General features: G+C 47.5%; 1 protein-coding gene across 2 annotated transcripts; it reads left to right on the top strand.

The window, feature by feature from the left end:
• Positions 1–1215: 1215 nt before the first annotated feature.
• On the top strand, positions 1216–25684 carry ogdha (oxoglutarate dehydrogenase a). Of its 2 annotated transcripts, XM_088008558.1 has the most exons (24): positions 1216–1335; positions 3840–4197; positions 6790–6963; positions 10613–10715; positions 13402–13446; positions 18644–18759; positions 18833–18987; positions 19055–19201; positions 19660–19750; positions 19877–20056; positions 20154–20282; positions 20360–20539; positions 20613–20765; positions 20869–20971; positions 21056–21184; positions 21264–21414; positions 21588–21715; positions 21787–21965; positions 22040–22111; positions 23312–23437; positions 23519–23591; positions 23697–23860; positions 24571–24725; positions 24798–25684. In XM_088008558.1, the coding sequence occupies exons 2-24, from the start codon at positions 3958–3960 to the stop codon at positions 24913–24915; spliced, it is 3111 nt and encodes a 1036-aa protein (XP_087864684.1). In that variant the 5' UTR covers positions 1216–1335; positions 3840–3957; the 3' UTR covers positions 24916–25684. The 2 variants fall into 2 exon arrangements, with proteins under 2 accessions (XP_087864684.1, XP_087864685.1); XM_088008559.1 differs by lacking the exon at positions 13402–13446.
• The last annotated feature ends 1217 nt before the right edge of the window (positions 25685–26901 follow it).

Raw genomic sequence — 26901 nt, 5'->3', positions numbered from 1 at the left:
TACAATAAATTAAAGAAGTTATTTGGAGGTGATTTGTTTAGCAGGAGGCCAGAGATTAAAGCCATATCTTTAAATCTGATGGTTTGAGTCCAAACGTGAGATTTGTTCAAAGCGTCTGATCGGTTTGTTCACCGGGTCTGATCCCAGTTCGGTCCTTCAGGTTGGGATCATGAGCAGAGAGGAGAGGAAATCCATTCACTTTCTCTCTTTACATTTATAAATCAATAATATATATGGATATAATTCACGAGTGTTGAATGTAAAGTAGGGCTAATAGATGTGAGCTTGTTTCATTGATGGTGAACCTGAGTTGGACACAGAATCTTATTTTCTGTTACAAAATGATTTTATGGGATTTTTGTTTGTTTGGTTTGATTCTGTTTCTGGTCATCAAAAATATTTCATGTTTTTATGTCGGTGTTAAATAAAACTCTTTCTGCCCCGACTGGAGGTCAGAAATTCATACGTTCATTCATCCTGACAGGAAGTCTGACTGTTTTTAAACGAGGATGCTCATGGACCCACTGCGGTTGCTACGGCAACAGTGATGTATTTCAGCTTCAAACCGTAATTTAATAAACTTGATTAAATCTGATTGTGTTGGTTTGAATCATGTCAGACGCTTTTCATCTTTTAATAATTAATCATTTTTATTGAGCAGGAAACATTGATGAAGAACGTGTAGAAATGTTTCTGGACCGCTCAGTTTGTTAAAATGATTGTAACGGTCAGTTTGAGTTATTTTTGGTAAAACAGGAAGCTCAGGTTCTTATTCTCTGATCTACACAGACTCAAATATTTACATACACGCCTCATAAACCTTAAATATTTAATGAGGCAGAGGTCAAAGCTTTGGAAAGGCCGTTCTAGCATGATGCTGCCACCACCATGCTTTTCTCCTCCAGACAATGTTAGTTACTGTGACCAAACAGCTCAGTTGTTACCTTAATCACCCAAACAAAAGCAGTAAACTTAAAATATCCAGTTCTGCGTTCCCGTTGTACGCAGAACTGGGATTTTTATTTTATTTTATTTTTTTATTATAAATTTGTACAGTTCATCTGCAAGAAAAATAGACTTGGGGTTTAGTTACTCTATAAAAAAGTATGTCTTTCTTATTTCAAATACAGTATTTGTGGAAAAAATGTTTTTATGCCAAAGACCAGCATAAAATTAGCTTGTAGAAATTATAAAGTTTAACTGGAAGTTTTCCTGAGTCCCGCTCCTCCTGTTGTACGTCGTGACGTCAGCGACGTCCTCGCTGTCATCACTTCACCGGGAGAGAAGGGCGTCCGGGTAACTGGCCGAGAGCGGAGCCGCTGGACTCTTCTGGAGGTTAGTACCCGGCTCAGAGTGCTCTATGCTGGGCTGTAGTGTGTGTAGAGACGGCCTGCTGCTGTCTCTGTGATGAAGGAGGATTTCAGTCTGAGCTTAAACATTTTCTAAACCGTGTTTGGTGTTAGCATGCTGCGCTGCTAGCCTCGTGTGAGCTAACAGCAGTCCGAGCTGAACTCTGAGGTCACCAGTGAAAAGCAGCCCCATCTGAGGCGGCTCGGTCACTCTGGGGTTCGGTTCGGTCCGTTTTCATTTGCTGAGTTACTCTGGTTAGCGCCAGGTTATCTGCGGAGCTAACCGGCTAATTACATAACCTGATGTGTTAGCCATGAAGGTAATCAGCCTCTCTGCGGAGGAATATCCCGCACTATTTGGCCTGTTGGAGCAGTTTTTAACCGTTGAATCCCTCCCAGCAGCTGATTTTCCAGAGTTTTAATAAGCTGTCTGTAATTTTGAGGAACTTATGACTCGTGAAAGGACAAAGTTACCGACAGCTTCAGTAGCCAATAGCCGGACGGGCTTTCTGAGGAGCAGCCAATCAGAGGGCCGGCTGGACCGCTGGTGGGCGTGTCCAGACGGGGACTGCAGCCGCACAACAAGGTCAAAACAGAACCTCCAGCTGGGTCTGGGCGGAGGTTCTGACGGCTCTGACCGAACCAGAACCAACCGGGTCAAGTTTCAGCTGAGGGACACGAACTGTGGAGAAGTTCTTCAGAACTTCCCAGAACTCCAGCTGGTTGCCATGGTGACTGGACCAGAACCAGCTGGGTGTCTGAGCAGCATCAGGTCCAGAACGGAGTTTCACTCTGATGAACGTTCTTTAATGAACGTTTTAAATGACTAGATGCTGATGAGGCATAACATTATGACCACACAGTGAACTAATAATATGCGTTTGGTCTCAGAGCAGTTACAGAACCTCCGTGTTGGATCAGAACCTCCCCCGGTCTGGTCTGTCCTGGTGAACAAGTTCAGTAATCTGCTTCTGTTACATTCCACTCAGTACATCATTCATGGATCAGTACTGGAATAACAAGATCCCGGGTTTCATTTCCGAACGGGTTACCATGACAACCTGATCTGAAGACGTGATTGGTGGATTCACCTGTTCAGAGATGAACACCTGATGACCGCTGAAGTTCTGCCGGGTCCAAACGGTTGGCCGCTGGTCCTTTGGGCCGGTTCTGTTTGGAGGAGTGAACACTAAGCAAACTCTGGTTCAGTTCTGATGCAGATGTGAACAGCAAGCGGACCGGACCGCACCCAAAACAGGGAGTGGACTATAGAACAGGGCATTCTGGGTAAATGCAGCCAAAGCACACGTTAGCCTAGCGCTAGCAATTAAAATGTCTCGATTACATCATTGAGATGTTGTAGCTTCAGTCTCCAGTCGGTCCGGGTTCACAGGAGACCAGAACCAGCAGGAACCCGACGAGCTGATGGCTACGTCCTGGTTCTGACCCGGTTAGGGGAGTAACCGTACATCCATCTATATCCATTAAATGATTAACGATGCAAAATGTAAATATGGATCCAGACCATCATTTAAGAAACTTTTTACTTTGATTGTTTCAGTTCCTGTCAGAGATAAATCGGTGGAGTTTTAGTTTGGTTCATATAAACATGAAATATTGTTTGGGTGTCAGATCACAACAATGTGAATGAAAATGTATCAGAACAGACTTCATATCAGCAGTCCGGTCAATCAATCCGTTTATTGGTTTATCAAATTCAGCAGTGAGGCGGCTCCAGGTGTTTCACCTGAAAAACAAAATCACAAAGTTACAAAGAAAACTGCAAGAACTGATCATCATCGATCATCTGAACAGATCAATACGTCGTGATAAGCGATTAATCGTTTTAACCAGTGCCAGGACTGGGGGGTTATCTTAAACCAGTTAAACCAGCAGCTGACTGGTGGTCTGTGTGGAGCAGCTGATCAAACGATTAATTGATTATTTGAATAATTGATTAATCGTTAACTGGATTATATAGATAAATTAGCAGTAATGAAGCCAAAACTGTACAATAAGATAAACATTTTACATTTAATATAAAAACTGTTTAGTCTATGAATCTGTTTTACCAGAACCAGAAAAAGTCTCCCAATAATCACCTTCAACATCTAATTATTGATCAGGTAATCAATAACAATAATCAGATTTTCTCATGTTCAAACATTCACTAAAGGAATGATGTTGATTTTCTTATTTAAAAAGGATCAATGTGTATCAATCACTGGATTGATCATGTTAATGTTTATATGAATGGTTAGCTGCAGCCCTGATGATCTGGACCTTCTCTGGTTCTGTTCTGAACAGAACCAGCTGGGTCCAGACCAGCAGAACCGGAGCAGAACTTCCTGCTGGAGAAGCTATTCAGTTTCTGCTCAAACTGAATCGTTTGAGCAGATTGGTTGATCAGATCAGAACAAACGTCCGATTGGTTCCTCACATCACGACCATAACTCACACTCTCTGTCTCTCTCACTCTCCCTCCCTCAGTGGACGTTTGATTCGACGCTTCCTGTGCAGCGGCGGCCCGGGTGGAGCTTACTGTCTGAGGCGCAGGACGTCCGGCCCGTCGGACCGATCGGCACCACCGTGTGTGTGAGGACTGCTCATGCATCGCTTAAGGACTTGTGCGGCGCGGTTGCGCCCGCTCACCGCCTCGCAGGCGGCGCAGACTGTCGGCCAGCAGCGGCCAATCACAGCCACCGGCGCCACTGGCTCAAGGACGTTTCAGCCAATCAGGAGCTTCTCGGCGCCGGTGGCGTCGGAGCCGTTCCTGAACGGGACGAGCTCCAACTACGTGGAGGAGATGTACTACGCCTGGCTGGAGAATCCCAAGAGTGTCCACAAGGTGAGGCGCCCCCTGCTGGACCGGGGTCAGAGGTCAGGCCTGAGTGAACAACTGGAGAAATGGTGGCGCCTCCTACTGGTCTGATGAGAATCCTCCCTGGTTCTGGAGAGAAATGTTATTTGGGTCCAGAAGGTTCTGAAGATCCACATGCTTTTACTGTCTGGTCATGTGACAGCCGGTTCTGGTCCAGGTTCTGTTTGGAGGCATGACCTGATGACCTCTATTGTTCTGATCCGACGGGTCAGAACCCGTAAATCCCACGTCCAGACGGGAGTCTGAAGGCGACTCAGCTGCCATCAGAACCGACCCGATATCGTTCCAGCGCCGCTAAAGGACACCGGCTAATTTTAGCTCCCCGACGCTCCGACACATGGCTCAGCTGCTGCACTGGACCAGAACCAGAACCTCTGCATGTTCTGGTCCATATTTCCTGCCGGAGCGGTTGGGTGTTAAGTTCAGGTCAGAACAGGAACCGGGTCCAGAGCGGTTCCTGGCAGGAAGAGGGTTTAAATCTGTTAACCTGGCAGCAGCGACGCTTTTATTCAGTTATTTATCCCTCTAAACATGTTTAAAACACTAAACTGTGCCAGTACTGACGGGTTTTGGTTCCACCAGAACATCAATAAAAATAAAAAATATCAATTAGAATGAATAATAATCAATAATTGCAGATTAGTGATGGTCATCACCCTCTGGATGTACCTGCTGTCCTGCAGGTGCCTGTTTTTAAATGTTTCAGTTGAATTCAATCGGAGGCGCTGAACCACGTGGACTGATCGCTACCGTAATGTTTGGACTATACTGATCGCTACCGTAATGTTTGGACTATACTGATCGCTACCGTAATGTTTGGACTATACTGATCGCTACCGTAATGTTTGGACTATACTGATCGCTACCGTAATGTTTGGACTATACTGATCGCTACCGTAATGTTTGGACTACAGTGATCCTTCGCTCTATCGCGGTTCACCTTTCACCGTCTCGCTGCTTCGCGGATTATTTTTTTGTGCAGTTTTTTTCACAGTGCATTGTGTTCTGCGTCCTGATTGGCTAAACAGTCTCTGCGGTTCTTCTCTACCTGTGTGCCAATAATGTTACCGTATTTAAATACAAGTAATACAGATTGGCCATTCAGGAGATGAAAGCTGAAAACTTTGAATGCCTGCTGGAAAAAACTGGCCAGAATCAGAGCAGAACCCGACCGGAGGCTCAGATCCGTCGCTCTGCCGTAGATCCAGCTGTGAATTTCACAGGGCAGCTTGGAGGAGACGCTTTAATGACACGACTCCTGATCACATTAAGGCCCGATTGATGAACACGCACATCGCTGACCTGGAAACAGGTTTTGTTCTTTGGTTTCAATGAAGAGTATTTATTTATGCTGTGTAATAATCGTAAAAAATAAAAGTAACTACTTCACGGATTTCACTAATCGCGGGTTATTTTCGGAACGCAACCCCTAAGAAAAACGAGGGATCTCTGTACACTGATCACTACCGTAATGTTTGGACTATGAGCGGCTACAGTTTCAAATGCTTTGAGCTTTAACCACAAACTCTCCGGTAAATAAACTAACTAATGTTTGTTTAGGAAGTAGAGCGTCCTCACTCAGACACAAAACACCAGGTTTAATTTATTTTCCATTATTTTGTTAATAAAGGTGGGAAAATAAAAAGATTAATTAACTCAAAGGAAAACCTCAGGGTGCTTAACATATTTATACAACTTTTTCTCTTCATAGTTATCCTCAGGCTCAGTAGTAGGGAAATTACGGTAACCACCAGGACTGAATGAAATGTTATGAATTCATCATTTCAGCATCTCACAGGAGAGTCTGGAGTCCAAGTGTCACGAACTTGTGTTTTTCATGTCCATGTGATATTCAGCCTCACACCAGATATTAATGACATCACCATAAAGGTTAAAGGTCACAGAAGGATGGACCATTCAGCCCCACAACCCTCCAAACAGGATGTCCATCTCTTCATCACAGTATTGCTCCCATTGCTGTGATCTCAGTTAGTCAGCCATGTTGTTCAGCTTAGTTGAAAATGTCTGAAATGTTTCTATTAAGTTACATTTATCTGAGTTGAGTCGGGTCTCAGAACCAGAACCGGTCCTGCTCTGCATGGTTAAACATCATTTCTGCTGTTTATTAATAAGCATCCCAGAATAATCGCTCTGTTCTCCATGAGAGTGGGGAGAAATTATTTTTCACACTTTGCAGTTCTTGACCACCAAAGGACTTCTACACTTTTTCTTCTACATGTGGAATTTGAGTGAAGACAAAATATTGCAAATTCCTTGTAAATATTCCTAAAGTAGCACCAAAAAATTCACTAAAACTATTGTGAAATCTCCGAGGGACTGATAAAGTTTTGTAACTAAGAGGGTCAGAGATTTTTGTGGTTATTGACCCCTGTGGCGCCGACGCGCTAATGAATCTGTTTTTCTGATTCCTGCTCTTGTGTGATTTTCACAACAAATTTACGCCCAACGTGGGGAACGATAAGTCACATACATGCATACGTTAAAACCCTCCTCCCATCCATCCTGCCTGACCTCTGACCTCTTCTTCCTTCCCTCCAGTCGTGGGACGTGTTTTTCCGTAACGCCAACGCCGGCGCGCCCCCCGGCGCCGCCTACCAGTCTCCTCTGGGTCTGGCGGCTCCTCAGCTGTCCTCGCTGGTCGGCGCTCAGCCCAACGCGGAGAAGCTGGTGGAGGATCATCTGGCTGTCCAGACCCTCATCAGAGCCTACCAGGTACGAACTGTAACCTTCTGTGAACCAGTGAACTATGAACCTGAACTGATTCAGTTTCAGTCACTTTGACCTGATTCTGCTGAAGTTGGAACAAGTCTGTGGTTTTTATGTGAACTGCAGTAAACTCAGGCCCTGTTTGCACGATAAAAAGTTCTGGTGAAAATGGAAGTTTTGCTGAGTTTGTGCTTCACATTTACACGAAAATAGCGAATGTTTTCCCTGACAGTGGCACAGTTTGACAACGGGTTCCAAACGTACCGCTTGTAAACAGAGTAAATGGATCTTTTCTGTCAGGGAATCATGGGCTCATGCAGTATGACGCAAAACAGCTGCTGCTACAATCCACAGAAGAAGAAACTGCCGACAGGTGTTACGACGATCCGCGCTTCCCCGTCAGATACGTTTCCCCTCGTCTCCTCGCCGCTCTGCACCGCCAGGCGGCAAAATACGCTCCTGGTTGTTCAGCGCTTTTATCCAGAGAACTACGGACACCGTGAAAGCTCAAACATGTTTCAGCAAAGTTTCCCACTTTTTTTTTACTCTTTTGCAACTGGGCTCTCATCAGTGTGTGTGTTGGCCCAGATTCTGGGGAAATGCGAATCGACTGTCAGGTAGAACTTTGTTTAATGCAGAACCTAGCAGCCACTAGTGGCGTGGCGAAGGCACTGCACCTTTTCGATGTGTAAACAGAGATTGTAATTGGAATGGCTTCAAGTAAATGTGTTAATAGAAATGAAAAAAAAAAATTTGTTGGATCGTTGTCATGAAAACGGCCTCAGAAAAGATTCTCATCCTTTTCTGCACATTAACTGGTTGAAATCTCCATATTTATAAAGTGATTAATTATTTAGTGAAATTGTTTGAACTTGACTGAACGTCGGTGTGAAACTGAGCTGAAATCTTTAGCTTTCTGTTTCTTTCAGCCATGATTCCTCTGATTTCTCTGAACATGTCGAGTGTTTCTGTCTGGGTTATGAGAGAAAAGGGCCTAGTCCATGTAGCCGATACCTGGGAAGACATTTTCATTGGTTTTGGTCTTTCATCCACATGAAAACGCAGTTTAATATTAAAAACAATTATTTATAAAAAGTCTGACCAAAGTGAAGGTTTCAAAAACCTGTATCTGTTTGTGTGTTTATGGGAAACAGATTTAAAATCCGACGCTTTAAAGTCTGCGACAAATAATTCACAGATTTATCCACAGACTCACTTTAACATTTATTTCCAGTTATTACTTGTGATTATGCTCAGTCCAACATGATAGACTATAAATTTAACATTGCACCCACCATTAGTGTAACTTTAGCTGTGATGCTAATTAGCGACAGTAGGCACTTAAGGAAAGCAACTGCCCATTCAGTCTTGGTATGTTGATTATTTTCTACATACTGAGAGACTGTGAAGCTGTTTCTGAGCAGCCATTTCTTTCCACTGCTGCAGCGTTGTGGAGGAATCAAACCTTCCTCTGCACAGCCAGGTCAGAGAGGGAGCAGTTCTTCTCTTGAAAACAAATACTTCCTGCTTTCTGACTGAAGCAACACTGAAGGCGCCGCTGCACTGTTTCCATGGTAACAGATTACTGTACTAATGAGGCTTTTATTTTCCAGGTGAATTAATATGGAGAAGAAAAGCTGGGATGTGGCTTAAATAAAAATTAGAGCTGAAGTCTTTATTATGAACATATAATCTAAATTATAGAATCTATCACAGTATATATATATATAACTTTTATTTATGTTGGTTGTCTCATTGAGATCCAAAATCTCATTTACAAGAGCGGCCTGCTTATGTCTGTACAGTGATATTGAAACTTGTTCATCGCTCCATCAGCCAGCAGAGAGTCAGTTTCCCTCCTGCAGGCCGACAGTTTTCAGCTGCTTCAGTCCAGCTGCAGATTCATAACCAGTCACTTCCAAACCAAAGCTGCGTTTGGCCGCTCACCGTGGAGCAAAAACAAACCCTGACCCCGGATACGAGGCGGCAGCAAATCTAATACCCAGAGCTCACGGAGGAGAGCCCAGCTGACGGCATCGCAGCTGAACATCTGATCAGGGATCAGTGGCAGCATTTAAACTGACTGCATGTTTGTTACAGGAAGCAGTAGTCGCAGCCGGAGCTTCAGGTTAAAATAAGTCCAGGTGAATCTGAGCAGGAACTTGAAATGATTCATATTCCTGCATCATGAGTCATAAGACGAGAGCAAAGATCAGATGGAGAGATTAAATCAATCTCACAGTGCTGGGTCTTACTGTACAGCTGCTTCATGTATTTAGGCCCTTTTTAGTTCATGTTCTCATATGCAAATGAGGGGCGGGGCTTTCTCTGGGGGCGGGGCTAATCTGAGCGCACACACCTGAGAGACGTGAACTTCAGGTAAAGCAGTTCTGTCAGGGATGAGAACGTCGGCACGACTCCGACCAAAACACAACCAGATGTTAAATCAGTTTCATGATCCAGCCAGTCGAATCGCCTCCATGTTGACTTCTGTGAACGGTGTCCAAAGCGAAAGAGGAAGAACGTAGACGCCACGCAGCAGCGCTCTGTTTGCAGCAGTAAAGATGGCTGCCAGTGTCTACAGATGGATTTTAACGTTACTCGTCACCAGACAACAGAAGCTGATTAAAACTTAGCAACCATCGTTTGGATTCACCGTCTGGCTTCCTCTGCTGCTCAGTTTTGGCAGATGTCTCAATCAACGACGTAAAGGTCGGATAAAATGCAGACAAAACTATTGGATACGATTTGGTTCCTCATTTAGAAGCAGAACAAATCTGATGATGTGAACTCTGCCAATCACTGCCCTCTGATTAGCCCCGCCCCCAGAGAAAGTCCCGCCCCCCTAACCCTAGCCTGTAATTTAAACTGAGGTAAGAAATAAAAGTCTATGAAATAAGTAGAGCTGCCTTTAAATAAATGAACCAATAAAATGAGGATTAAACTAAACCAGAAGATCCTGGAATGAGATCTGCTGGTGAAACCTTCGTAACTCTGCAGCTGCGTTTCCATTGATCGTATAAATGCACAAATTGGGATAAAAATAAACTTGCTTAATGGAAACGCCACATCAAAAATAGTTTTCTGATAAAATGTTTTCTAGGATCCTGTGGTTTTTCAGCCGGATTTCATAAAATTGCCATGGAAACAGTTTTTTTCACACCAGTCATGTGATCAACAACTGGATGTTACTACTGGCGGAAATGAAGAAGACGACAGCAGGAAGGAAGGAGGGAGACGATGCTGCGCATTTTTTAATGTCGCGTGAATAAACTTTAACGTGAGATTCCAAATTTTTTCTTAGTTAATGGAAACGTAGCAGGAATCTGTTTTTCCACGTTAGCGGCACACATGAAGCGCAGCTGGAGAGTGTTAACGGTGTGTGTGTGCTCGGGCTGGGTGTGTGTGTGTGTTCAGGTCCTGGGCCATCACAACGCAGCTGTGTGAATTTTGACGACGCTCCGGTCAGCGCCGGCTTCCAGGACGTCGGTGAGACGCCAGAACAGAACCAGAACTCTGGTGTTAATGTTGCTCTTCCTCCCACCCATCCTCCTCCTCCTCTAACCCTCTAACACTCCCCCTCTGTTGTGACTCTTCATCACTCTTCCTCCTCCTCCTGTCCTGTCCTGGGTGGGTTCTGTGTCGCCCTCTGTAGATCCGGGGGCACCACGTGGCCCAGCTGGACCCGCTGGGCATCATGGACGCCGATCTGGACTCGTGCGTTCCCACTGACATTATCACATCGTCCGACAAGCTGGGTGAGGACCTCCACCCTCAGTCAGCCTCCACCTCTTTCCCTCCACACTCACCCCAGCTGGAAGGTTTCCCCGATCGGGAATGCGTCCCACACTAAAATCCTGGATGTGCGCCAGAGGAAGTTCCCTCTGAAACGTTCTCACATGCCAGGAAGGTTCCAGCGTCTCGTTCAATCGTCCATCGTGGCGTCTGGAAACTTCTGGCATATGAAGAACGTCTAGAGCATTAACCCACAGATCTCAGCTAACTGGAGCTTCTCTACTGGTTTGTCTTCTGTTGGAAGTCAAACCAGTTAGAGAACTAAAAGTTTGTAAAAATGGCAATCACTGTTTTTAATCTTCTGTCTCACTAAAACAACATAATTGTTGGCCTTATTGTTTTAGACGGTGGTCATTAAAATTCCTTCATAAAGACTCAAAGCTGGGAGAAATGATCAGATTATCTGTTTTCTGACTGAAAACTCTAGTTCAGACTAAAACCAGCTTTTATCCATTAAACGCCTCCAGTGGGATCGCCACCTAGTGGTGGAGTGTGATTTAAAACACTCCCGTCTATTTTTAGATTGGAATGTGAAACTAGACTGGGACTAAAGAATCCCAGGAAGTTGATCCACTTCCCCTCTCCAGCATCAGGTTGGCCCACTTTTACCTCCAGCTAATGTTTATGATCATCCCTTCAGGGTTAGCATAGTTGGCGTTTTAGTTAGCGGTGCTAATGTTCGGATTTAGCATAGCTAACATTTTAGTTAGCGGTGCTAATGTTCAGATTTAGCATAGCTAACATTTTAGTTAGCGGTGCTAATGTTCAGATTTAGCATAGTTAGCATTTTAGTTAGCGGTGCTAATGTTCAGATTTAGTATAGCTAGTGTTTTAGTTAGCTGTGCTAATGTTCAGATTAGTTAGCGGTGCTAATGTTCAGATTTAGCATAGCTAGTGTTTTATTTAGCGGTGCTTATGTTCAGATTTAGCATAGCTAGCGTTTTAGTTAGCTGTGCTTATGTTCAGATTTAGCATAGCTAGTGTTTTAGTTAGTGGTGCTTATGTTCAGATTTAGCATAGTTAGCATTTTAGTTAGCGGTGCCGACCACTGATCATAGTGAAGCCCTAGAATCCTGAGATGATCTGGGCTGTGTGACATGGATCAGAACGCGGTCCGCTGTGGTGACTGAATGATGCTCAAAGGTCCAAAGTGACCCAATAAACCCTCCACCACCAGCATGACCAGGTGGTTTCAGTAGAGACCTGGTGGTACCATCAGTGGTACCATCAGAACCCTGCAGTAGTTTTCCACATCAGGGTAATTTAGCTTTAGTTCAACTTCCTGTTGGAGGACCAATCAGGGCTGCTTTTGGTCTGAACCTGAGGAACCATCACCAAGATGTCTGATTAGTTCCAGCTCTGCTCTGACTGAACTAGCTCTATGTATAGAGGTATAAACATAGACCGTGGCTTCTTGTTGACTTGTCAGCTCTGAACGCTTGTTGGTTCTGACCGGCTGGAGGATTGTTGGGTCACTGCTGCAGCTTCCGTGTCTGTAATTAATGCTAACGATAGCAGCTAGCAGCTTTAGCTCCAGTTGATGTGAAGATCTGAGTCATGATTGGAGGAGAGAGGAGATGGACGTCATGTGACCCCGCCCCCAGAGCGGCTGGCAGGTCAACATGGCCGCCGCTTTGTTTAGTCCTGAACTGAAAGGAAACCCTGGAGATTAAATGATCCAGCATGACCAACCTCAAAGACCCGGAGGTCATCACCAAAGATGGACCATCAGAACCAGGAGAACCAGAGGAAGGTTCTGGTTGCTGTGATTATAAAGTTTGATTCAACATTTTTGGTTAAAATTTAAAAACACAATGTCTGAATCCTCCAGATGTATAAATAATTTTGAGCCGGGTACCAGACATACAGTGTTTAGAACCCGATCAGAACTCAGGTCCACATACCAACAGAACCAGCCCACTGTGACCCGGTGCCTCTGATCCACAGAGCCCAGAGCTTCAGGATGTTCCATAGTTTAGAAGGACCCCACATCAGTGTCTGACCTCAGAGTTACTCCATACCATGTGCCAGGAATCTGACCCGGTACCGGTTCTGCTGCTGGACTGGAGGCTCACCTGCTCAGAAGGTTCTGGTTCTGGTCCACACTATTGAACTGATCAGATGAATGGATCAGAACACATTCAAAACAGCCATAGCTTTAATTAACCAGAGAAGAAGAAACATTATGGAACCAAGAACCTGGTCCACAACGGCCAAGCAGAACGAACCCGACTCTATTCAGATACAAACGGTTCTGTTGGGCCAAAGTTAGAAATGCTGTTGCTTTGCTGAACCAGGAATTAGCCGCATCCCAGCGAATGGCTTGCTGCTGTGGTTCTGAACCAGGAATAAGTCGCATCCCGGTGGAACAGTTGTGGTTCTGAACCAGGAATTAGCCGCGTCCCGGTGGAATGGCTTGGTGCGTGGTTCTGATTGGGTCGAGTTCTGACTAACCCCAGCATGGTGTGGCCTTCATCTCTCCCTCGCTGCGCCGGAGCCGGAGGTTCTGTAGAACCGGGCGGTGCTGGGGGTGCAGAGATGCCGCGGGCCGGATGGTGTTGGTGTGGTGGTGGCGGTCGAACAGGCTGACGGTCATTAATGTTGTCTGGGTGTTTCTCCCCATCGCTGCCCCCTGCTGGTGACCTCCAGACGTGGCTGTGCTCAAGAAGAGGCTGAGGTTCCTAACGGTAGGAGGTATGAGACGCTGCTGCTGCTGCTGCTGCTGCCGCTCTGTAGATCGGCTTCACTTCGCTGCTCAGCTGTCTGCCGGTTCTGACCCGGTCCATCACATTGCAGCTGTCCTCTCCGTCTCGGTCCAATGGTCAGTCGGGACTGATGGACACCACAAAGCAGAACATCCTCCGGTTCTGTTCAGTTTTTATATAATTAGCTGCAGTTCGGTAGGAAGGTTTTCGACTCTGTGGATGTTTTACGTTTCGTTTCGTCTCTGAATCCATCAACATCAGATAAATTTGCTTTTTCACCTAGAAGAAAATAAGACGTTAAAGCTGTAGAACCTAACTTCTAATGAGACAGATGACCTGTGAAAAGATCCATCTCCTGGAGCTAGCCTGAGCTAGCATCGCTACCGACCAAAAACAGCCAATCAGAGCCCGGAGGCAGGTCTTAGCGCTGTCAATCATCTTCATGTACTCGCTGCAACATGTGCCAACGGCGTAGAAACGATTTACAGGAAAACTGTTAATCTGTCGTCATCAGTGGCTATGCTAACAAGCCTTAGCATTGATGACGGCATATGCTGGCTGCAGAGAGCAAGGGACGGGAGAGGGATGAGCAGCGCCATACAGGATAGTGATGTACAGCGCCAAGACCCGCCTCCTGGCTCTGGTTGTTTCCAGTTAGCACTGGGAACACTGGAAGCTCGATGTTTTCACAGATTATCTGCATCATAAGGTCAAAGTGAAACTGATTTCTACAAAATAATGACAGAAATGTCAACATTGAAATGAAGGATTGTATAAATATTCACAATCAGTTTAAAGTGACTGACCTAATCCAACAGAGGTCCAGCCAAATGGCGCCTCTGAACTGGACTCTTCGATAATGCAGCGCAGCATGCGTATGAAAACATGCGGCTCCGGATGCAGGCTGGTGTTTTTATTGGCAGTTTGAGTTACCATGGCAACACAGTTAGCCAAAAACCACGCCTTTAAAACACCGTGGGAATATTTGAGGATTTTCTGCGTCGTCACAGTTTCAGATAGATATGGATGAACCTGTTCTCCGTTCAGACGTTTAGTCTGTAGTTTTTCCTCTCGGCTCCAAAAGTTTGAGGAAAAACTGATTTCAGTGAAACTGCCGGTCAGTCAGGATGACGGTGTTTTTATATCACCAAGATTCTTTAATTCATTGTCATGACAGATTTGTGTTTACTGTCATGATGTTTGGTCGCATTGTTGCCCCGTCTAGAAGAGACGGTTTCCTGTGGAAATGAAAATCCAGTCTAATCTGTTATAGGGCTGTTGTAAACAAATATTTTAGTAACCGAGTAATCTATCAATTATTTTTACAATTAATCGAGTAATTGGATAAAAAAAAAATATTGGTTAGTTTGGCATAACGGAGGTGTTACTGTCAGATATATCAGTCAAATTTTCACATTTGATCTTCCCCAACAGTTACTTTTCTGTAGTTTAGGAACCAACCTGTAACAATAACAGCTCACTTTCTAAGTGAACCTGAAGAAAAGTTACACAAAGATCTGAAATTATATGTAATAATAAAGAGGCTCACAGATACGCTGATAAAAATGATCCAGTTTTTAGTTTCTGTTCATCTTCAGTGAGTTTAACAGATGAACTCTCACCTCGGCCCAAACCTGCCAAGCTTTGGGTTTGACAAAACGGGAAATGTCTCCTGGATTGGGGGGTTTGGGGTTGGAGGGCAGGCGGAGTAAGACCGGGGGGCAATTCGGGATATTTACGGCTCCTCCGTCCGTCACTCAGAAACTCATCTACCAGCCATGTGACATTTATTGTGCGGTTCGTCCTAAAGCTGCTCTTCCACTGTCAGCATCAGCCGCCCGCCGTGTTCAGCCTCTGCCTGTAGAAATCCTCCTCAGCTTCTTCCCGCCGTTCGCTTCCAGCTCCGGAGCAGAAAGGCTGCCGGACTCCCGGATCGCTCCGGTCATCTTAAGGATGATTATTGGTTCCCCGAAAACGATGAAAACCCGGAATTATCACTAATCAGTAAAATCCCCGCGGGCCGAACTTGAAGATTGGACATTATGACGATAGCTCTTACGTCACAACTCGGAGGCGGAAGTCAGAGCGACGCGCAACGCAAATAATGTTCCGGCCGGAACACGGCGCGCTAAATGATAAAACATAAACTAACGAAGCTTCGAGGCAGGAAAATTTTCCTGGAGGAATTTTAGTGATCGAGGAACTGGAATCATTAGAGGAATCGTTTCAGCCCTAATCTGTAATCCACTCTAGTTTTCACTTTAATGTTTTACAAAATTATAATTTTGTAAATTGTCTTAAACTCAGATTATGTTGGTCAGGATTTCTTTATGAAGTTCCCACAGAACTCCTTACTGGATCTGGACCGGTTCTGGTCTCAGAGGCCCGGTTCTGCTCCTACAGTTTAAAAGTCTGATCCACTTTAGAGCCGTTCTGGTTCTGGAACAGTTCCTGGAGCAAACATTCGGACCAGAGCTCGCTGCTGTCCCCCCTCCCCTCCCTGTTTCTGAAGCTTCTAGCTGAAGGTCGCTTCCTGCTCTGCAGATATGACAGGCCAGAACCGGGTTTTAACTGGGTCAGAACCAGATCAGGTTGGACATGGTTCGGTTCTGAACATAGGAGCTGTAGGAGCTTTTCCATTTTCTTGCTGAGTTCTTCTTAACGGAACCGGTTCCTGGATCCAGTTTATGACAGACGGATCCGACTGAAACCAAGAACTCGTCTGCTCTGACTGGACCAGGTCCTCAGGTCCAACTGACCTGGTGTCTCCTTTAGACCCGGTGTCTAAAGGTTGCAGGACGTCGGCGGCTCGAATCCGGGGGTAAAAAGTCCAGATTCCGTCCGAGTCGGTTCCCATGGAAACGGGAGAAAATGGGTCAAAAGTTTCTTTAGAAGAAAATTTTAAACATCAAACAGAAGAGAAGAAATCATCGGGGCACAAGATATCCGGAAGACAGAGACAACCCGAGACCAGAACCAGGAGGAAGAACCTGAGCAGCGTCCTACTGGTTCAGACGGCAAAACCAGTGAAACCAGAGAGACCCGACATGCTTCCATTAAACCTCCGGGGTGTAACCGGTTTGTCGTTTGGCAAGGAGCAACGCCAACACCTACCGACTTCACTCATCAACGTCCAGTCAGACAGGAAGTCTCCAACCCAAACCGGAGTAAACAAACATGGCCGCCGGGGAAGAAGCAGTGGAGACGGTTTGTGGACGACATTAAACGTCTCCAACGTCCATCGTTTTGGATTCCCCTCCACGTTTCCGTCACCTCGCACGTCACACTCAGCAGGCTACGACATCGGGCCAGGAATATTCTGGATCCGTCCGGATAGCCTCCCGTCCAGATCCGGTCGCTCTGAACTCTCATCATCCAGATCATCTTCAGATCGCCAGGAGGAAAATCTCAACCTAAAGCTCTAACCGCACGACCCAGGCTGCTCAGACTGTGGCGCCTCCATCAGCGGAGCGCCAGAGGTAGAAGGGGTCAGAGGTCATCTGGGGCGTTTTGGGTTTTTCCAGACTCTTCATCAGATGCCTCAGAGACTCTGTTGGTACCGCGATGAACATCAGACCTGAGATCTGCTGCAGGGCTTCCTGTGATTAGTTGAGTCTGTGAGCAGAACTCTCTGATTGGCCGAGAGGACCCCACCCAGGTCCTCTTTTCTCACCTGTCTCCATCGTAACGCCTCGCCCCGCCTCAATAACATGTTCATGTCATCTGTTCATGCGTCTGCAGAGAAGCGACATGTTACCGTCAGAACCAGATCTGGACCCGTCCTCTCTGGGAGAACCGCCCTACTGTAACCGTGGCAACACGTCAGCCTTTAATTTGTAGTTCATCCTCTGGTTTCTTCTCAGCTCTGGTCTCAGCTTGTTCTGTTTTGTTGGTCAAATTTCTGCGTCAGATCCTAAAATTCAGATTAAACACCAAGATGGCCGAAGGCCCGGTCAGAGACGCTAACGGGTCTCTGCAGAACCTGCCGACCCGGTCAGCCAACCAGCATCAGGATGTCCTGAATTCGCTCCGTCCCCGTGTGGAGACGCTCAGATTTTCTTGTTAAATTAGTTTGAGAACAAATATGTGGAGATTCTGCTTGTTGAGGAAAAACCTCCAGCCTCCAGGTCGCCCTCTGCTGGCCAGGCTAGGAAGCAGCTAACGGTTCAGATGTTGAAGGTTTCCTTCCAGTTCTGGACTAACGAGACCAGGACGAACCTGGATGAAAAGTTGGCTGCGCTAACCCAAAAGCATTTTTCAGAACTATTAGTTATGCTAATGCTGAAGCACTATACCAGCATCTCACAGAAGCTAATGCTTAATCAATATGCTAACACTGCAATTAGCAAAAGCTAATGCTAAAGCAATAGGCCAACGCTGTATTTAGCCGAAGCTAATGCTAAAGCAATAGGCTAACTCTGTATTAATGGAAGCTAATGCTAAAGCAATAGGCTAGCGCTGTATGCAGCAGAAGGTAATGCTAAAGCAATAGGCTACCACTGTACTTAGCATAAGCTAATGCTAAAGCAATAGGCTAGTACTGTATGCAGCAGACGCTAATACTAAAGCAATAGGCTAATGCTGTATTTAGCAGAAGCTAATGCTAAAGCAATAGGCTACCGCTGTATTTAGCAGAAGCTAATGCAATAAGCTAACGCTGTATTTAGCAGAAGCTAATGCTAAAGCAATAGGCTAATGCTTTATTTAGCGGAAGCTGAGGCAACATGGATGCGTTTCTAAAGCATCCTGAATCCTGGCGCGTCCCAACCAGGGATTTAAAACCAGGTTTCTGGTTTAGCTCCACCTGGATCCGTCTCTGGATTAAGCTGTAATTCACCCTGAGCAGCAGGACCGGTTCTGGACCGGTTCTGAAGAGGTTGAGGGGGAGATCTGGATCCGGCTGGTGTCATGGCAGCTCAGTCCTGAACATAGTGGAGGACTCCAGAGTGAAACAAAGTTTGAACCGTTTTGGTTCTGATCAGGAGGAACCAACATGTTTGAAGATCTGCTTCATGCTGATTGGCTCTAATCCTCTCACCTCTTCCTCCTCTTCCTCATCTGTCTGGTTTTCATCTCTAACTTCATTTCCTTCACCTTCAATCTTCTGGTTCTTCACCTCCTTCCTCTTGTTTCTCCTCTTCCTCCTCCCTCCCTTCCTGTCCCGCTTTGCATCATGGGACTTGTAGGCTTCTACGGTCTGGACGAATCGGACCTGGAGAAGGTGTTCCGGCTTCCCACCACCACCTTCATCGGCGGCTCGGAGACGGCGCTGCCGCTCAAGGAGATCATCCGCCGCCTGGAGGTAGGTGGGACGCGTCGCCCCCGGGGGGTATGTAAACATGTGACCCTCTGACTCAGACTGTGTGTGGCTTCAGATGGCCTACTGCCAGCACATCGGGGTGGAGTTCATGTTCATCAACGACCTGGAGCAGTGCCAGTGGATCCGCCAGAAGTTTGAGACTCCAGGAGTGATGCAGTTCACTCTGGAGGAGAAGAGGACGCTGCTGGCCCGGATGGTCCGCTCCACCAGGTAGGCCTCGCCTGCGGGGCGGCCGGGGCGGCGGGGCCGGGATCACCTGACCTCTGGCTCTGTTCAGGTTTGAGGAGTTTCTGCAGAAGAAATGGTCTGCAGAGAAACGATTCGGACTGGAGGGCTGCGAGTCTCTGATCCCGGCTCTGAAGACCATCATCGACAAATCCTCTGAGAACGGAGTGGAGAACGTCATCATGGGCATGCCGCACAGGTAACACACACAGGTGACACACACAGGTGACACACACTCAGGTAACACACACACACACAGGTAACACACACAGGTAACACACACTCAGGTAACACACACACAGGTAACACACACAGGTATCATATCCGACTGTTTCTAAGTATTTTATAATTTTAGTCAGTAAAATAAAAACCAGAGTTTTAAAGTGAATCATAAACATTTTAAATTTTTCAGTTTGTTGTTTCAGTCGGTAAAAAATAAATGTTTACTTTCTGCTTCGTAACGATTTAACTGAACATCCGTTAAATTTATAAACCAACTTGTTTGCCTGATGAAGACGTTTCCTCTCAGGTTGAGTTTCTCAGTTAAATGAAGTAAAAGCTGAAAAATGTCTCAGCTCGGTTCCTCTGGTTCTGGTCACCAGAACCAGAGGAACCAGGGGAAACTGCTGCTTGGTCTGATGCTCTTTGTGTTTCCAGGGGTCGGCTGAACGTTTTGGCCAATGTGATCCGTAAAGAACTGGAGCAGATCTTCTGCCAGTTCGACTCCAAACTGGAGGCGGCCGATGAGGTACTGCGACTCCATCAGGGGTAGAAACCCTGATGCTGTTGGTCTCTAATCAGTGTTGAGTTTCTGAGGTTTGAGGGATTCCTCATGTACACTAACAGACTGTGTGAACCTGCTGCGATTCCTCAGGGCTCCGGAGACGTGAAGTACCACCTGGGCATGTACCACCGTCGGATCAACCGGGTCACGGACCGGAACATCACTCTGTCTCTGGTGGCCAACCCGTCCCACCTGGAGGCCGTGGACCCCGTGGTCCAGGGCAAAACCAAGGCGGAGCAGTTCTACTGCGGAGACACCGACGGGAACCGAGTGAGTCTGAATGCAGGAAATTCCTGCAGCACCGCTGCACAAACCCAAACGGATCCGATCGGTCTGACACTGATCTACCTGTCCGCTCCGTGTCCAGGTGATGTCCATCCTGCTGCATGGAGACGCCGCCTTCGCCGGCCAGGGCATCGTCTATGAGACCTTCCACCTGTCGGACCTGCCGTCCTACACCACGCACGGCACCGTGCACGTGGTGGTCAACAACCAGGTGACGCCTGGCGACCAGCTGGGGGCGCAGAGTGAGACTAGCCTCCTATCGGCTCACCATCCCGTCTCCATCTGCAGATCGGCTTCACCACCGACCCGCGCATGGCCCGCTCCTCTCCGTACCCGACGGACGTCGCCCGCGTCGTCAACGCCCCGATCTTCCACGTCAACGCCGACGACCCCGAGGCCGTCACCTACGTCTGCAAGGTGGCGGCGGAGTGGAGGGCCACCTTTCACAAAGACGTGGTGGTCGACCTGGTGAGTGCCCCCGCCTCCCGCAGCGCGGCCCTGCAGCCTGACCTCTGACCCTGCCGCCATGCCTACCGCCCAGGTGTGCTACCGCCGGATGGGCCACAACGAGATGGACGAGCCGATGTTCACCCAGCCGCTGATGTACAAGCAGATCAAGAAGCAGAAACCGGTTCTGCAGAAATACGCCGAGAAGCTGATCGCAGAGGGAGCCGTGAGCCGGCAGGAGTACGAGGTGAACCCTGGACCGGAACCCTGGACCAGAACCCTGGACCGGACGGTCACAGGTTCTGTTGGTGCAGGATAAAGGTTTTGATGGGTTTTGTGTCTGAATGCAGGAGGAGATCGCCAAGTACGATAAGATCTGCGAAGAGGCGTTCGCTCGCTCCAAAGACGAGAAGATCCTGCACATCAAGCACTGGCTGGACTCTCCGTGGCCCGGTGAGCTCGGGGGGTTCTGGGCCGGTTCCGGGTCGGCCGGTGGTGCAGAAACCAGAACCTTGACGTCCTGAATGTCCTCCTCAGGTTTTTTCACTCTGGACGGGCAGCCCAAGTCGATGAGCTGCCCGAGCACGGGGATCTCTGAGGAGAACCTGAACCAGATCGGACTGGTGGCGTCCTCCGTCCCCGTGGAGGACTTCACCATCCACGGAGGTCCGCTCCGCTCCGGAACCGCTGCAGCCTCTGCTGGGTGGAACCGGCCCCTAAACGGACTCTGTTGTTGTTGGACCAGGTCTGAGTCGCATCCTGAAGGGCCGAGGCGAGATGGTCCGGAACCGGACCGTGGACTGGGCTCTGGCCGAGTACATGGCGCTGGGCTCCCTGCTGAAGGAGGGCATCCACGTCCGGCTGTCGGGTCAGGATGTCGAGAGAGGAACGTTCAGGTAACCCTGGTGGGAGGAACCTCTGACCCAAACAGAACCAGGACTGGACCGCAGCTAGCAGAACTTCAGGGTTAGAGTCTGTAGGCTCTCCATTGGTTCTGGTCAGGTCCGGTTTGTTTAGAGCAGCCCTGGTTCTGTTGGATGGGTTCTGTAACCTTCTTGTCCCCTCTCAGCCACCGTCACCACGTCCTCCATGACCAGAACGTCGACAAGAGAACCTGCATCCCCATGAACCACCTGGCGCCGGACCAGGCCCCCTACACCGTCTGCAACAGCTCGCTGTCCGAGTACGGAGTGCTGGGTGAGTCCCTCCGGGTCCTCGGGTTCTGCAGGTCGGTCCTGTCTCTGAGGTTCTGACCCGGTTCCCTGCAGGCTTTGAGCTGGGCTTCGCCATGGCGAGCCCCAACGCGCTGATCCTGTGGGAGGCCCAGTTCGGAGACTTCCACAACACGGCGCAGTGCATCATCGACCAGTTCATCTGCCCGGGTCAGGCCAAGTGGGTCCGGCAGAACGGCATCGTCCTGCTGCTGCCGCACGGCATGGAGGGCATGGTGAGGCTCCGGAACCAGAACCGGGTCTGGCCTTCAGAACTTCTCCTAACACGCCGCTCTGCTCGCATCCGCAGGGTCCAGAACATTCCTCGGCCCGGCCCGAACGGTTCCTCCAGATGTGCAACGACGACCCGGACGTCATGCCAGTAGGTTTACAGAACTCTTCAGCCACGAGGCAGTTCAGTTCGGTTCAGTTCAGTTTTGTTCAGTTCAGTTCGGTTCAGTTCAGTTCAGTTTGGTTCGGTTCAGTTCAGTTCACTTTGGTTCAGTTCGGTTCAGTTCAGTTCAGTTTGGTTCAGTTCAGTTTGGTTCAGTTCAGTTTGGTTCAGTTCAGTTCGGTTCAGTTTGGTTCACTTTAGTTTGGTTCAGTTCAGTTCAGTTCAGTATAGTTCACTTCAGTTTGGTTCGGTTTAGTTCGGTTCGGTTCAGTTTGGTTCAGTTCAGTATAGTTCACTTCAGTTTGGTTCGGTTTAGTTCGGTTCAGTTTGGTTCGGTTCAGTTCAGTTCAGTATAGTTCACTTCAGTTTGGTTCGGTTCAGTTCAGTTCAGTATAGTTCACTTCAGTTTGGTTCGGTTCAGTTCAGTTCAGTATAGTTCACTTCAGTTTGGTTCGGTTTAGTTCGGTTCGGTTCAGTTTGGTTCGGTTCAGTTCAGTATAGTTCACTTCAGTTTGGTTCGGTTTAGTTCGGTTCAGTTTGGTTCGGTTCAGTTCAGTATAGTTCACTTCAGTTTGGTTCGGTTCAGTTCAGTTCAGTATAGTTCACTTCAGTTTGGTTCGGTTCAGTTCAGTTCAGTATAGTTCACTTCAGTTTGGTTCGGTTTAGTTCGGTTCGGTTCGGTTCAGTTTGGTTCGGTTCACTTCAGTTTGGTTCGGTTTGGTTCAGTTCGGTTCAGTTCAGTTTGGTTCAGTTCAGTTCGGTTCAGTTCAGTTTGGTTCAGTTCAGTTCGGTTCAGTTCAGTTCAGTTTGGTTCAGTTCAGTTTGGTTCAGTTCAGTTTGGTTCAGTTCGGTTCAGTTCAGTATAGTTCATTTCAGTTTGGTTCGGTTTAGTTCGGTTCGGTTCAGTTTGGTTCGGTTCAGTTCAGTTCAGTATAGTTCACTTCAGTTTGGTTCAGTTTGGTTCGGTTCAGTTCGGTTCGGTTCAATTTGGTTAAATTTAAAAACACTTTTGAACCCAAAGGAAATTAAATTTAAGGTACAAAGATCTTCAAACTGGGAAACAGGAAATAAACATATGGTTCTGATAACAGAACCCAAACTGGTACCAGCACGGCGTTTGGGTCGGCCGGCTCTGGTACCGGTACAGTGTGTGAGTCTGTAGGTTCTGACTGTGGTTCCGTCCTCCAGAACCTGTCGGAGGACCTGGCGGTCCGGCAGCTGTACGACTGTAACTGGATCGTGGTGAACTGCTCCAGTCCTGGGAACTACTTCCATGTTCTGAGGAGGCAGATCCTGCTGCCCTTCAGGAAGCCGGTACCGCCCACAGCCTTCACTTCCTATGTGGGCTTTTATTTTGAAAACTGACCTGTTCTGTTGGACTTCCTGTTTCTTCAGCTGATCGTTTTCACTCCCAAGTCTCTGCTGCGCCATCCTGACGCCCGCTCCAGCTTCGACGGCATGCTGCCCGGTAACGCCGCCGCCGCCGCTCATGGTTCTGATGCTAGCAGCTAGCTGCTAGCCCGGGTTGCTCAGCCTGGCCTTCGGCCTTCCTCCTCTTCCTCCCTGTGTGCAGGAACCCACTTCCAGAGGCTGATCCCGGACGATGGGCCGGCGGCGCAGCGGCCCGACGCCGTGAAGAGGCTGATCTTCTGCACTGGGAAGGTTTACTACGAGCTGACCAAAGAGAGGAAGAAGAGAGGCCTGGAGGAGACGGTGGCCATCAGCCGCATGGAGCAGGTACCAGGACCGGCCCGCTGTCCTCCAGCTGCCCCTCCAGTCTGACTGGGCTGTGTTCCACCGCCAGCATGCAGGCGGATTATCACAGCAGAACTCGTAAAAATCAGTTTATCTGGGTTTGTAGCCGCGCTCTGAGACGGACCTGAAAGGTGAACATGAACGCCTCAGCTCTGACGCCGCAGGATGCTCTGCAGTCTGCAATGTGAAATCTGTTTGGGATGCAGACAGGAACTCCAACCGGACCTCAGTAGACGGATCACACGGCGCAGCAGGAATGCTGGTGTTTCCTGGTGGCACCAGCAGGGGGCAGCACGTGTTTCAATGCTGTTAAACAGCAGGATTTTTATTGATTTTGATCAGAAAATAATGAATACATGTTTCTTTATTATTTAGTTTTTTCCAAGCTTTCCTCAACATAACTAAACATATGAACAAAAAAATACAACAAAATGAAAAATAGGAGGATGTCGTACAGTGAGCATGGAAATGAAGTTCAGGACCGTTTGCCACCAGACATGTTCCATATTTATCCCAGATGTTCAGTTTCTGCCTGTTTGTGTTTAAACTCCGAGTCCAAACGGGTCTCTTTAAATCCCTCTTTAAAGGAAGATTCCTGCATTCTCAGCCAAATCAAATGAATAATAAATGTTTCCAGTTTTTGCTGAGCCAGCAGACGGTAAGCCCCGCCCCTCCCTCCCTCTGCCCTGCAGCTCTCCCCGTTCCCGTTCGACCAGGTGAAGGCGGAGTTTGAGCGTTTCCCCAACGCCGACCTGGTGTGGTGTCAGGAGGAGCACAAGAACCAGGGTTACTACGACTACGTGAAGCCGCGCATCAGGACCACCATCAACAAGGCCAAGAACGTCGGGTAAGCGCCGCGCCGCCTCGGCCAGAGCCGGAGCGCTGCCGGCTCTGACTCCGCCCCCTCTCTGTGCCTCAGGTACGCCGGCAGAGACCCGGCGGCGGCACCGGCCACCGGAAACAAGAACACACACCTGGTGGAGCTGCGGCGCTTCCTGGACACGGCCTTTGACCTGGAGGCGTTCAGCGAGCAGTAGACCGCCGTACTGGACTCACACACACAGATAAACACACACACTCGCTCTGCAGCAGGGTTTATCGTTTCCTCGTCATGATTCATGCAGAATCGATCAGATTTATCCATAAATTCAGTAATTATTGAATTGGAGTCGAAGCAGCAGAAACATTCGGGTTTCGGTTTGAAGTTTCCTCTGAAATCGGCTGATTTAACGTCGTCACAACAAACTCCACACACACACATCCCTCCGTCCACACACACACGCACACCAGCTGCAGATAACCGTCAGAGTGACGCCTCCCGTTTCCTCCACTCACTCAGAGGATCGGAGCTGCTTCTTCTTCTCCTGAGTCGTTTTATTTTAGCTTTTAAGGCTCTTTAGCATCGTTAGCAGGGATCAGAGGGAGTTTGGTGGTGCTTCTCTTCTTTGTAATTAGTCACCATGGTAACGCCTATCACTGAGATTTTATCCTATTTTTCTGAGGGTATGTTTGGGATGAACCAACCAGGCGCTGCTGATTTAGCCCCGCCCTCCCCGCGCCGGTCTGCGTTCATCTCGTGCCAAATTGCGCCGCCGTCAGTTTTTCTGTTTGGTCATTTTTCTGGTCGCAGCTGAACTGACAGCGGAAAACCGGAAGAATCGTCAGCAGAGGAGGAAGTCGGCTGCAGGTGGCGATCCGAGCTTCTGAGACACAAAGATTAAAAATCATTTATTTATTTTCATATTAGGGGATTGAAATCTGCTGCGTTGTTTTGCTTCATCCAATAAAGAAATCTGCTGAACAGACTGCCTGGTTTCAGGTTTTCATTTCATAGCAGTGCTCTCAAACATTTGATCATTTTAAGTATCAGATGTTACCATGGAGATCTGAGCTGCAGGAGGCCTCTGCAGCGCCTCCCCTCTGCTTTGGAGGAACTGCAGCTCCTGGTTTATGAGCTGCTTCCTGTCGGAGCCTCTTTGCTTCTTTCTTATTAAACTGCACATCATCACGTTCACTGATGCATCTTTTGGAAATGTTTCAGATGGGGTCACTGTTGTTGGGTGGGGAACAGAGAGAGTTAAGGCCAGAAACACCCTGCAGGTGAAACAGCCGCCATGTCGTAACTCAGTGCTGCTTGTACTATAATCTGTGTGGCTGATAATTTCTCTCTTGTTGAGGCTCTTAAGTCAGCTAAGTTTGTTGCAGGGAAACGGTTACACCTGGAAATCAGTTGAGTTAAAGAGCTGATTCAAACTAAGACAGTTCATCAGGTGTTGTGGTTTTAAAGACCAACTCAGACTTGATCAAAGGGAGCATCACCGACCTCACTGCTGTGTGAAGGACTTTGGGTTCAGTACATTCATTCACACGATGTTTCACATCAGGCTGAAACTGGTCCAACTAAACCGTTAACGGTTTCTGTTGGCTTCAGCTGACTCGTCCTCAACAGTGAAATTAAACGTTATATGTACATCATCACTGAATGTCTGGGTTCATTTATCTCTTTATCTTTTTGTAAAAGTTGTTGAACATGTTTGGTTAAAATGATTTAAGGCAATGGAAACAAACTGTTTGAAAATGTAGGAATGTGCTTTTTATCTATTTTTTTCCTTATTTACTTGCATCCTAACCAGTAAAGCATCACAATCCTGTCAGTGAACAGCTGAGACTTTCAGGACCTAAAATAATTTTTCAACAGAAATGAGACCTTTTGTTTCATTAAAATGTCACTTTGTTGATTTATTAATGAGTAAATGTGAAGAAAATAATAATTTACAATGAAATTATTCTGAGTTTCCATAATCTTTGACTCCTGATGAGATTCTGGTGTAAAACGTTTGGACACCCCGATGAAAGGTTGATGAGGCCATCTAGTGGCCAAGACAGGAAACAGCAGCACGAACAGAAACGATCCGGTAGAACCGGAACCCGCTTGGTTCCTCCGGGTTCCGGTTCTGTTTATGACGTCCTGACATAAATCCATTCTCCTATATCTCTGACGTCATATCCGAGGGTCTGTATGA

The sequence above is a fragment of the Poecilia mexicana genome, unplaced genomic scaffold (assembly GCF_051168715.1).
Source record: "Poecilia mexicana isolate PSO_F unplaced genomic scaffold, ASM5116871v1 scaffold_9, whole genome shotgun sequence".
Taxonomy (NCBI): domain Eukaryota; kingdom Metazoa; phylum Chordata; class Actinopteri; order Cyprinodontiformes; family Poeciliidae; genus Poecilia; species Poecilia mexicana.
This window is presented reverse-complemented; position numbering and strand designations above follow the sequence as displayed.

Coding starts and splice junctions, on each gene's coding strand:
- ogdha (XM_088008558.1), top strand. CDS start 3,958: ATGCATCGCTTAAGGACTTGTGCGGCGCGGTTGCGCCCGCTCACCGCC. Junction 21,716..21,786: donor GTCCGAGTACGGAGTGCTGG/GTGAGTCCCTCC, acceptor GGTTCCCTGCAG/GCTTTGAGCTGGGCTTCGCC. Junction 24,726..24,797: donor AACAAGGCCAAGAACGTCGG/GTAAGCGCCGCG, acceptor TCTGTGCCTCAG/GTACGCCGGCAGAGACCCGG.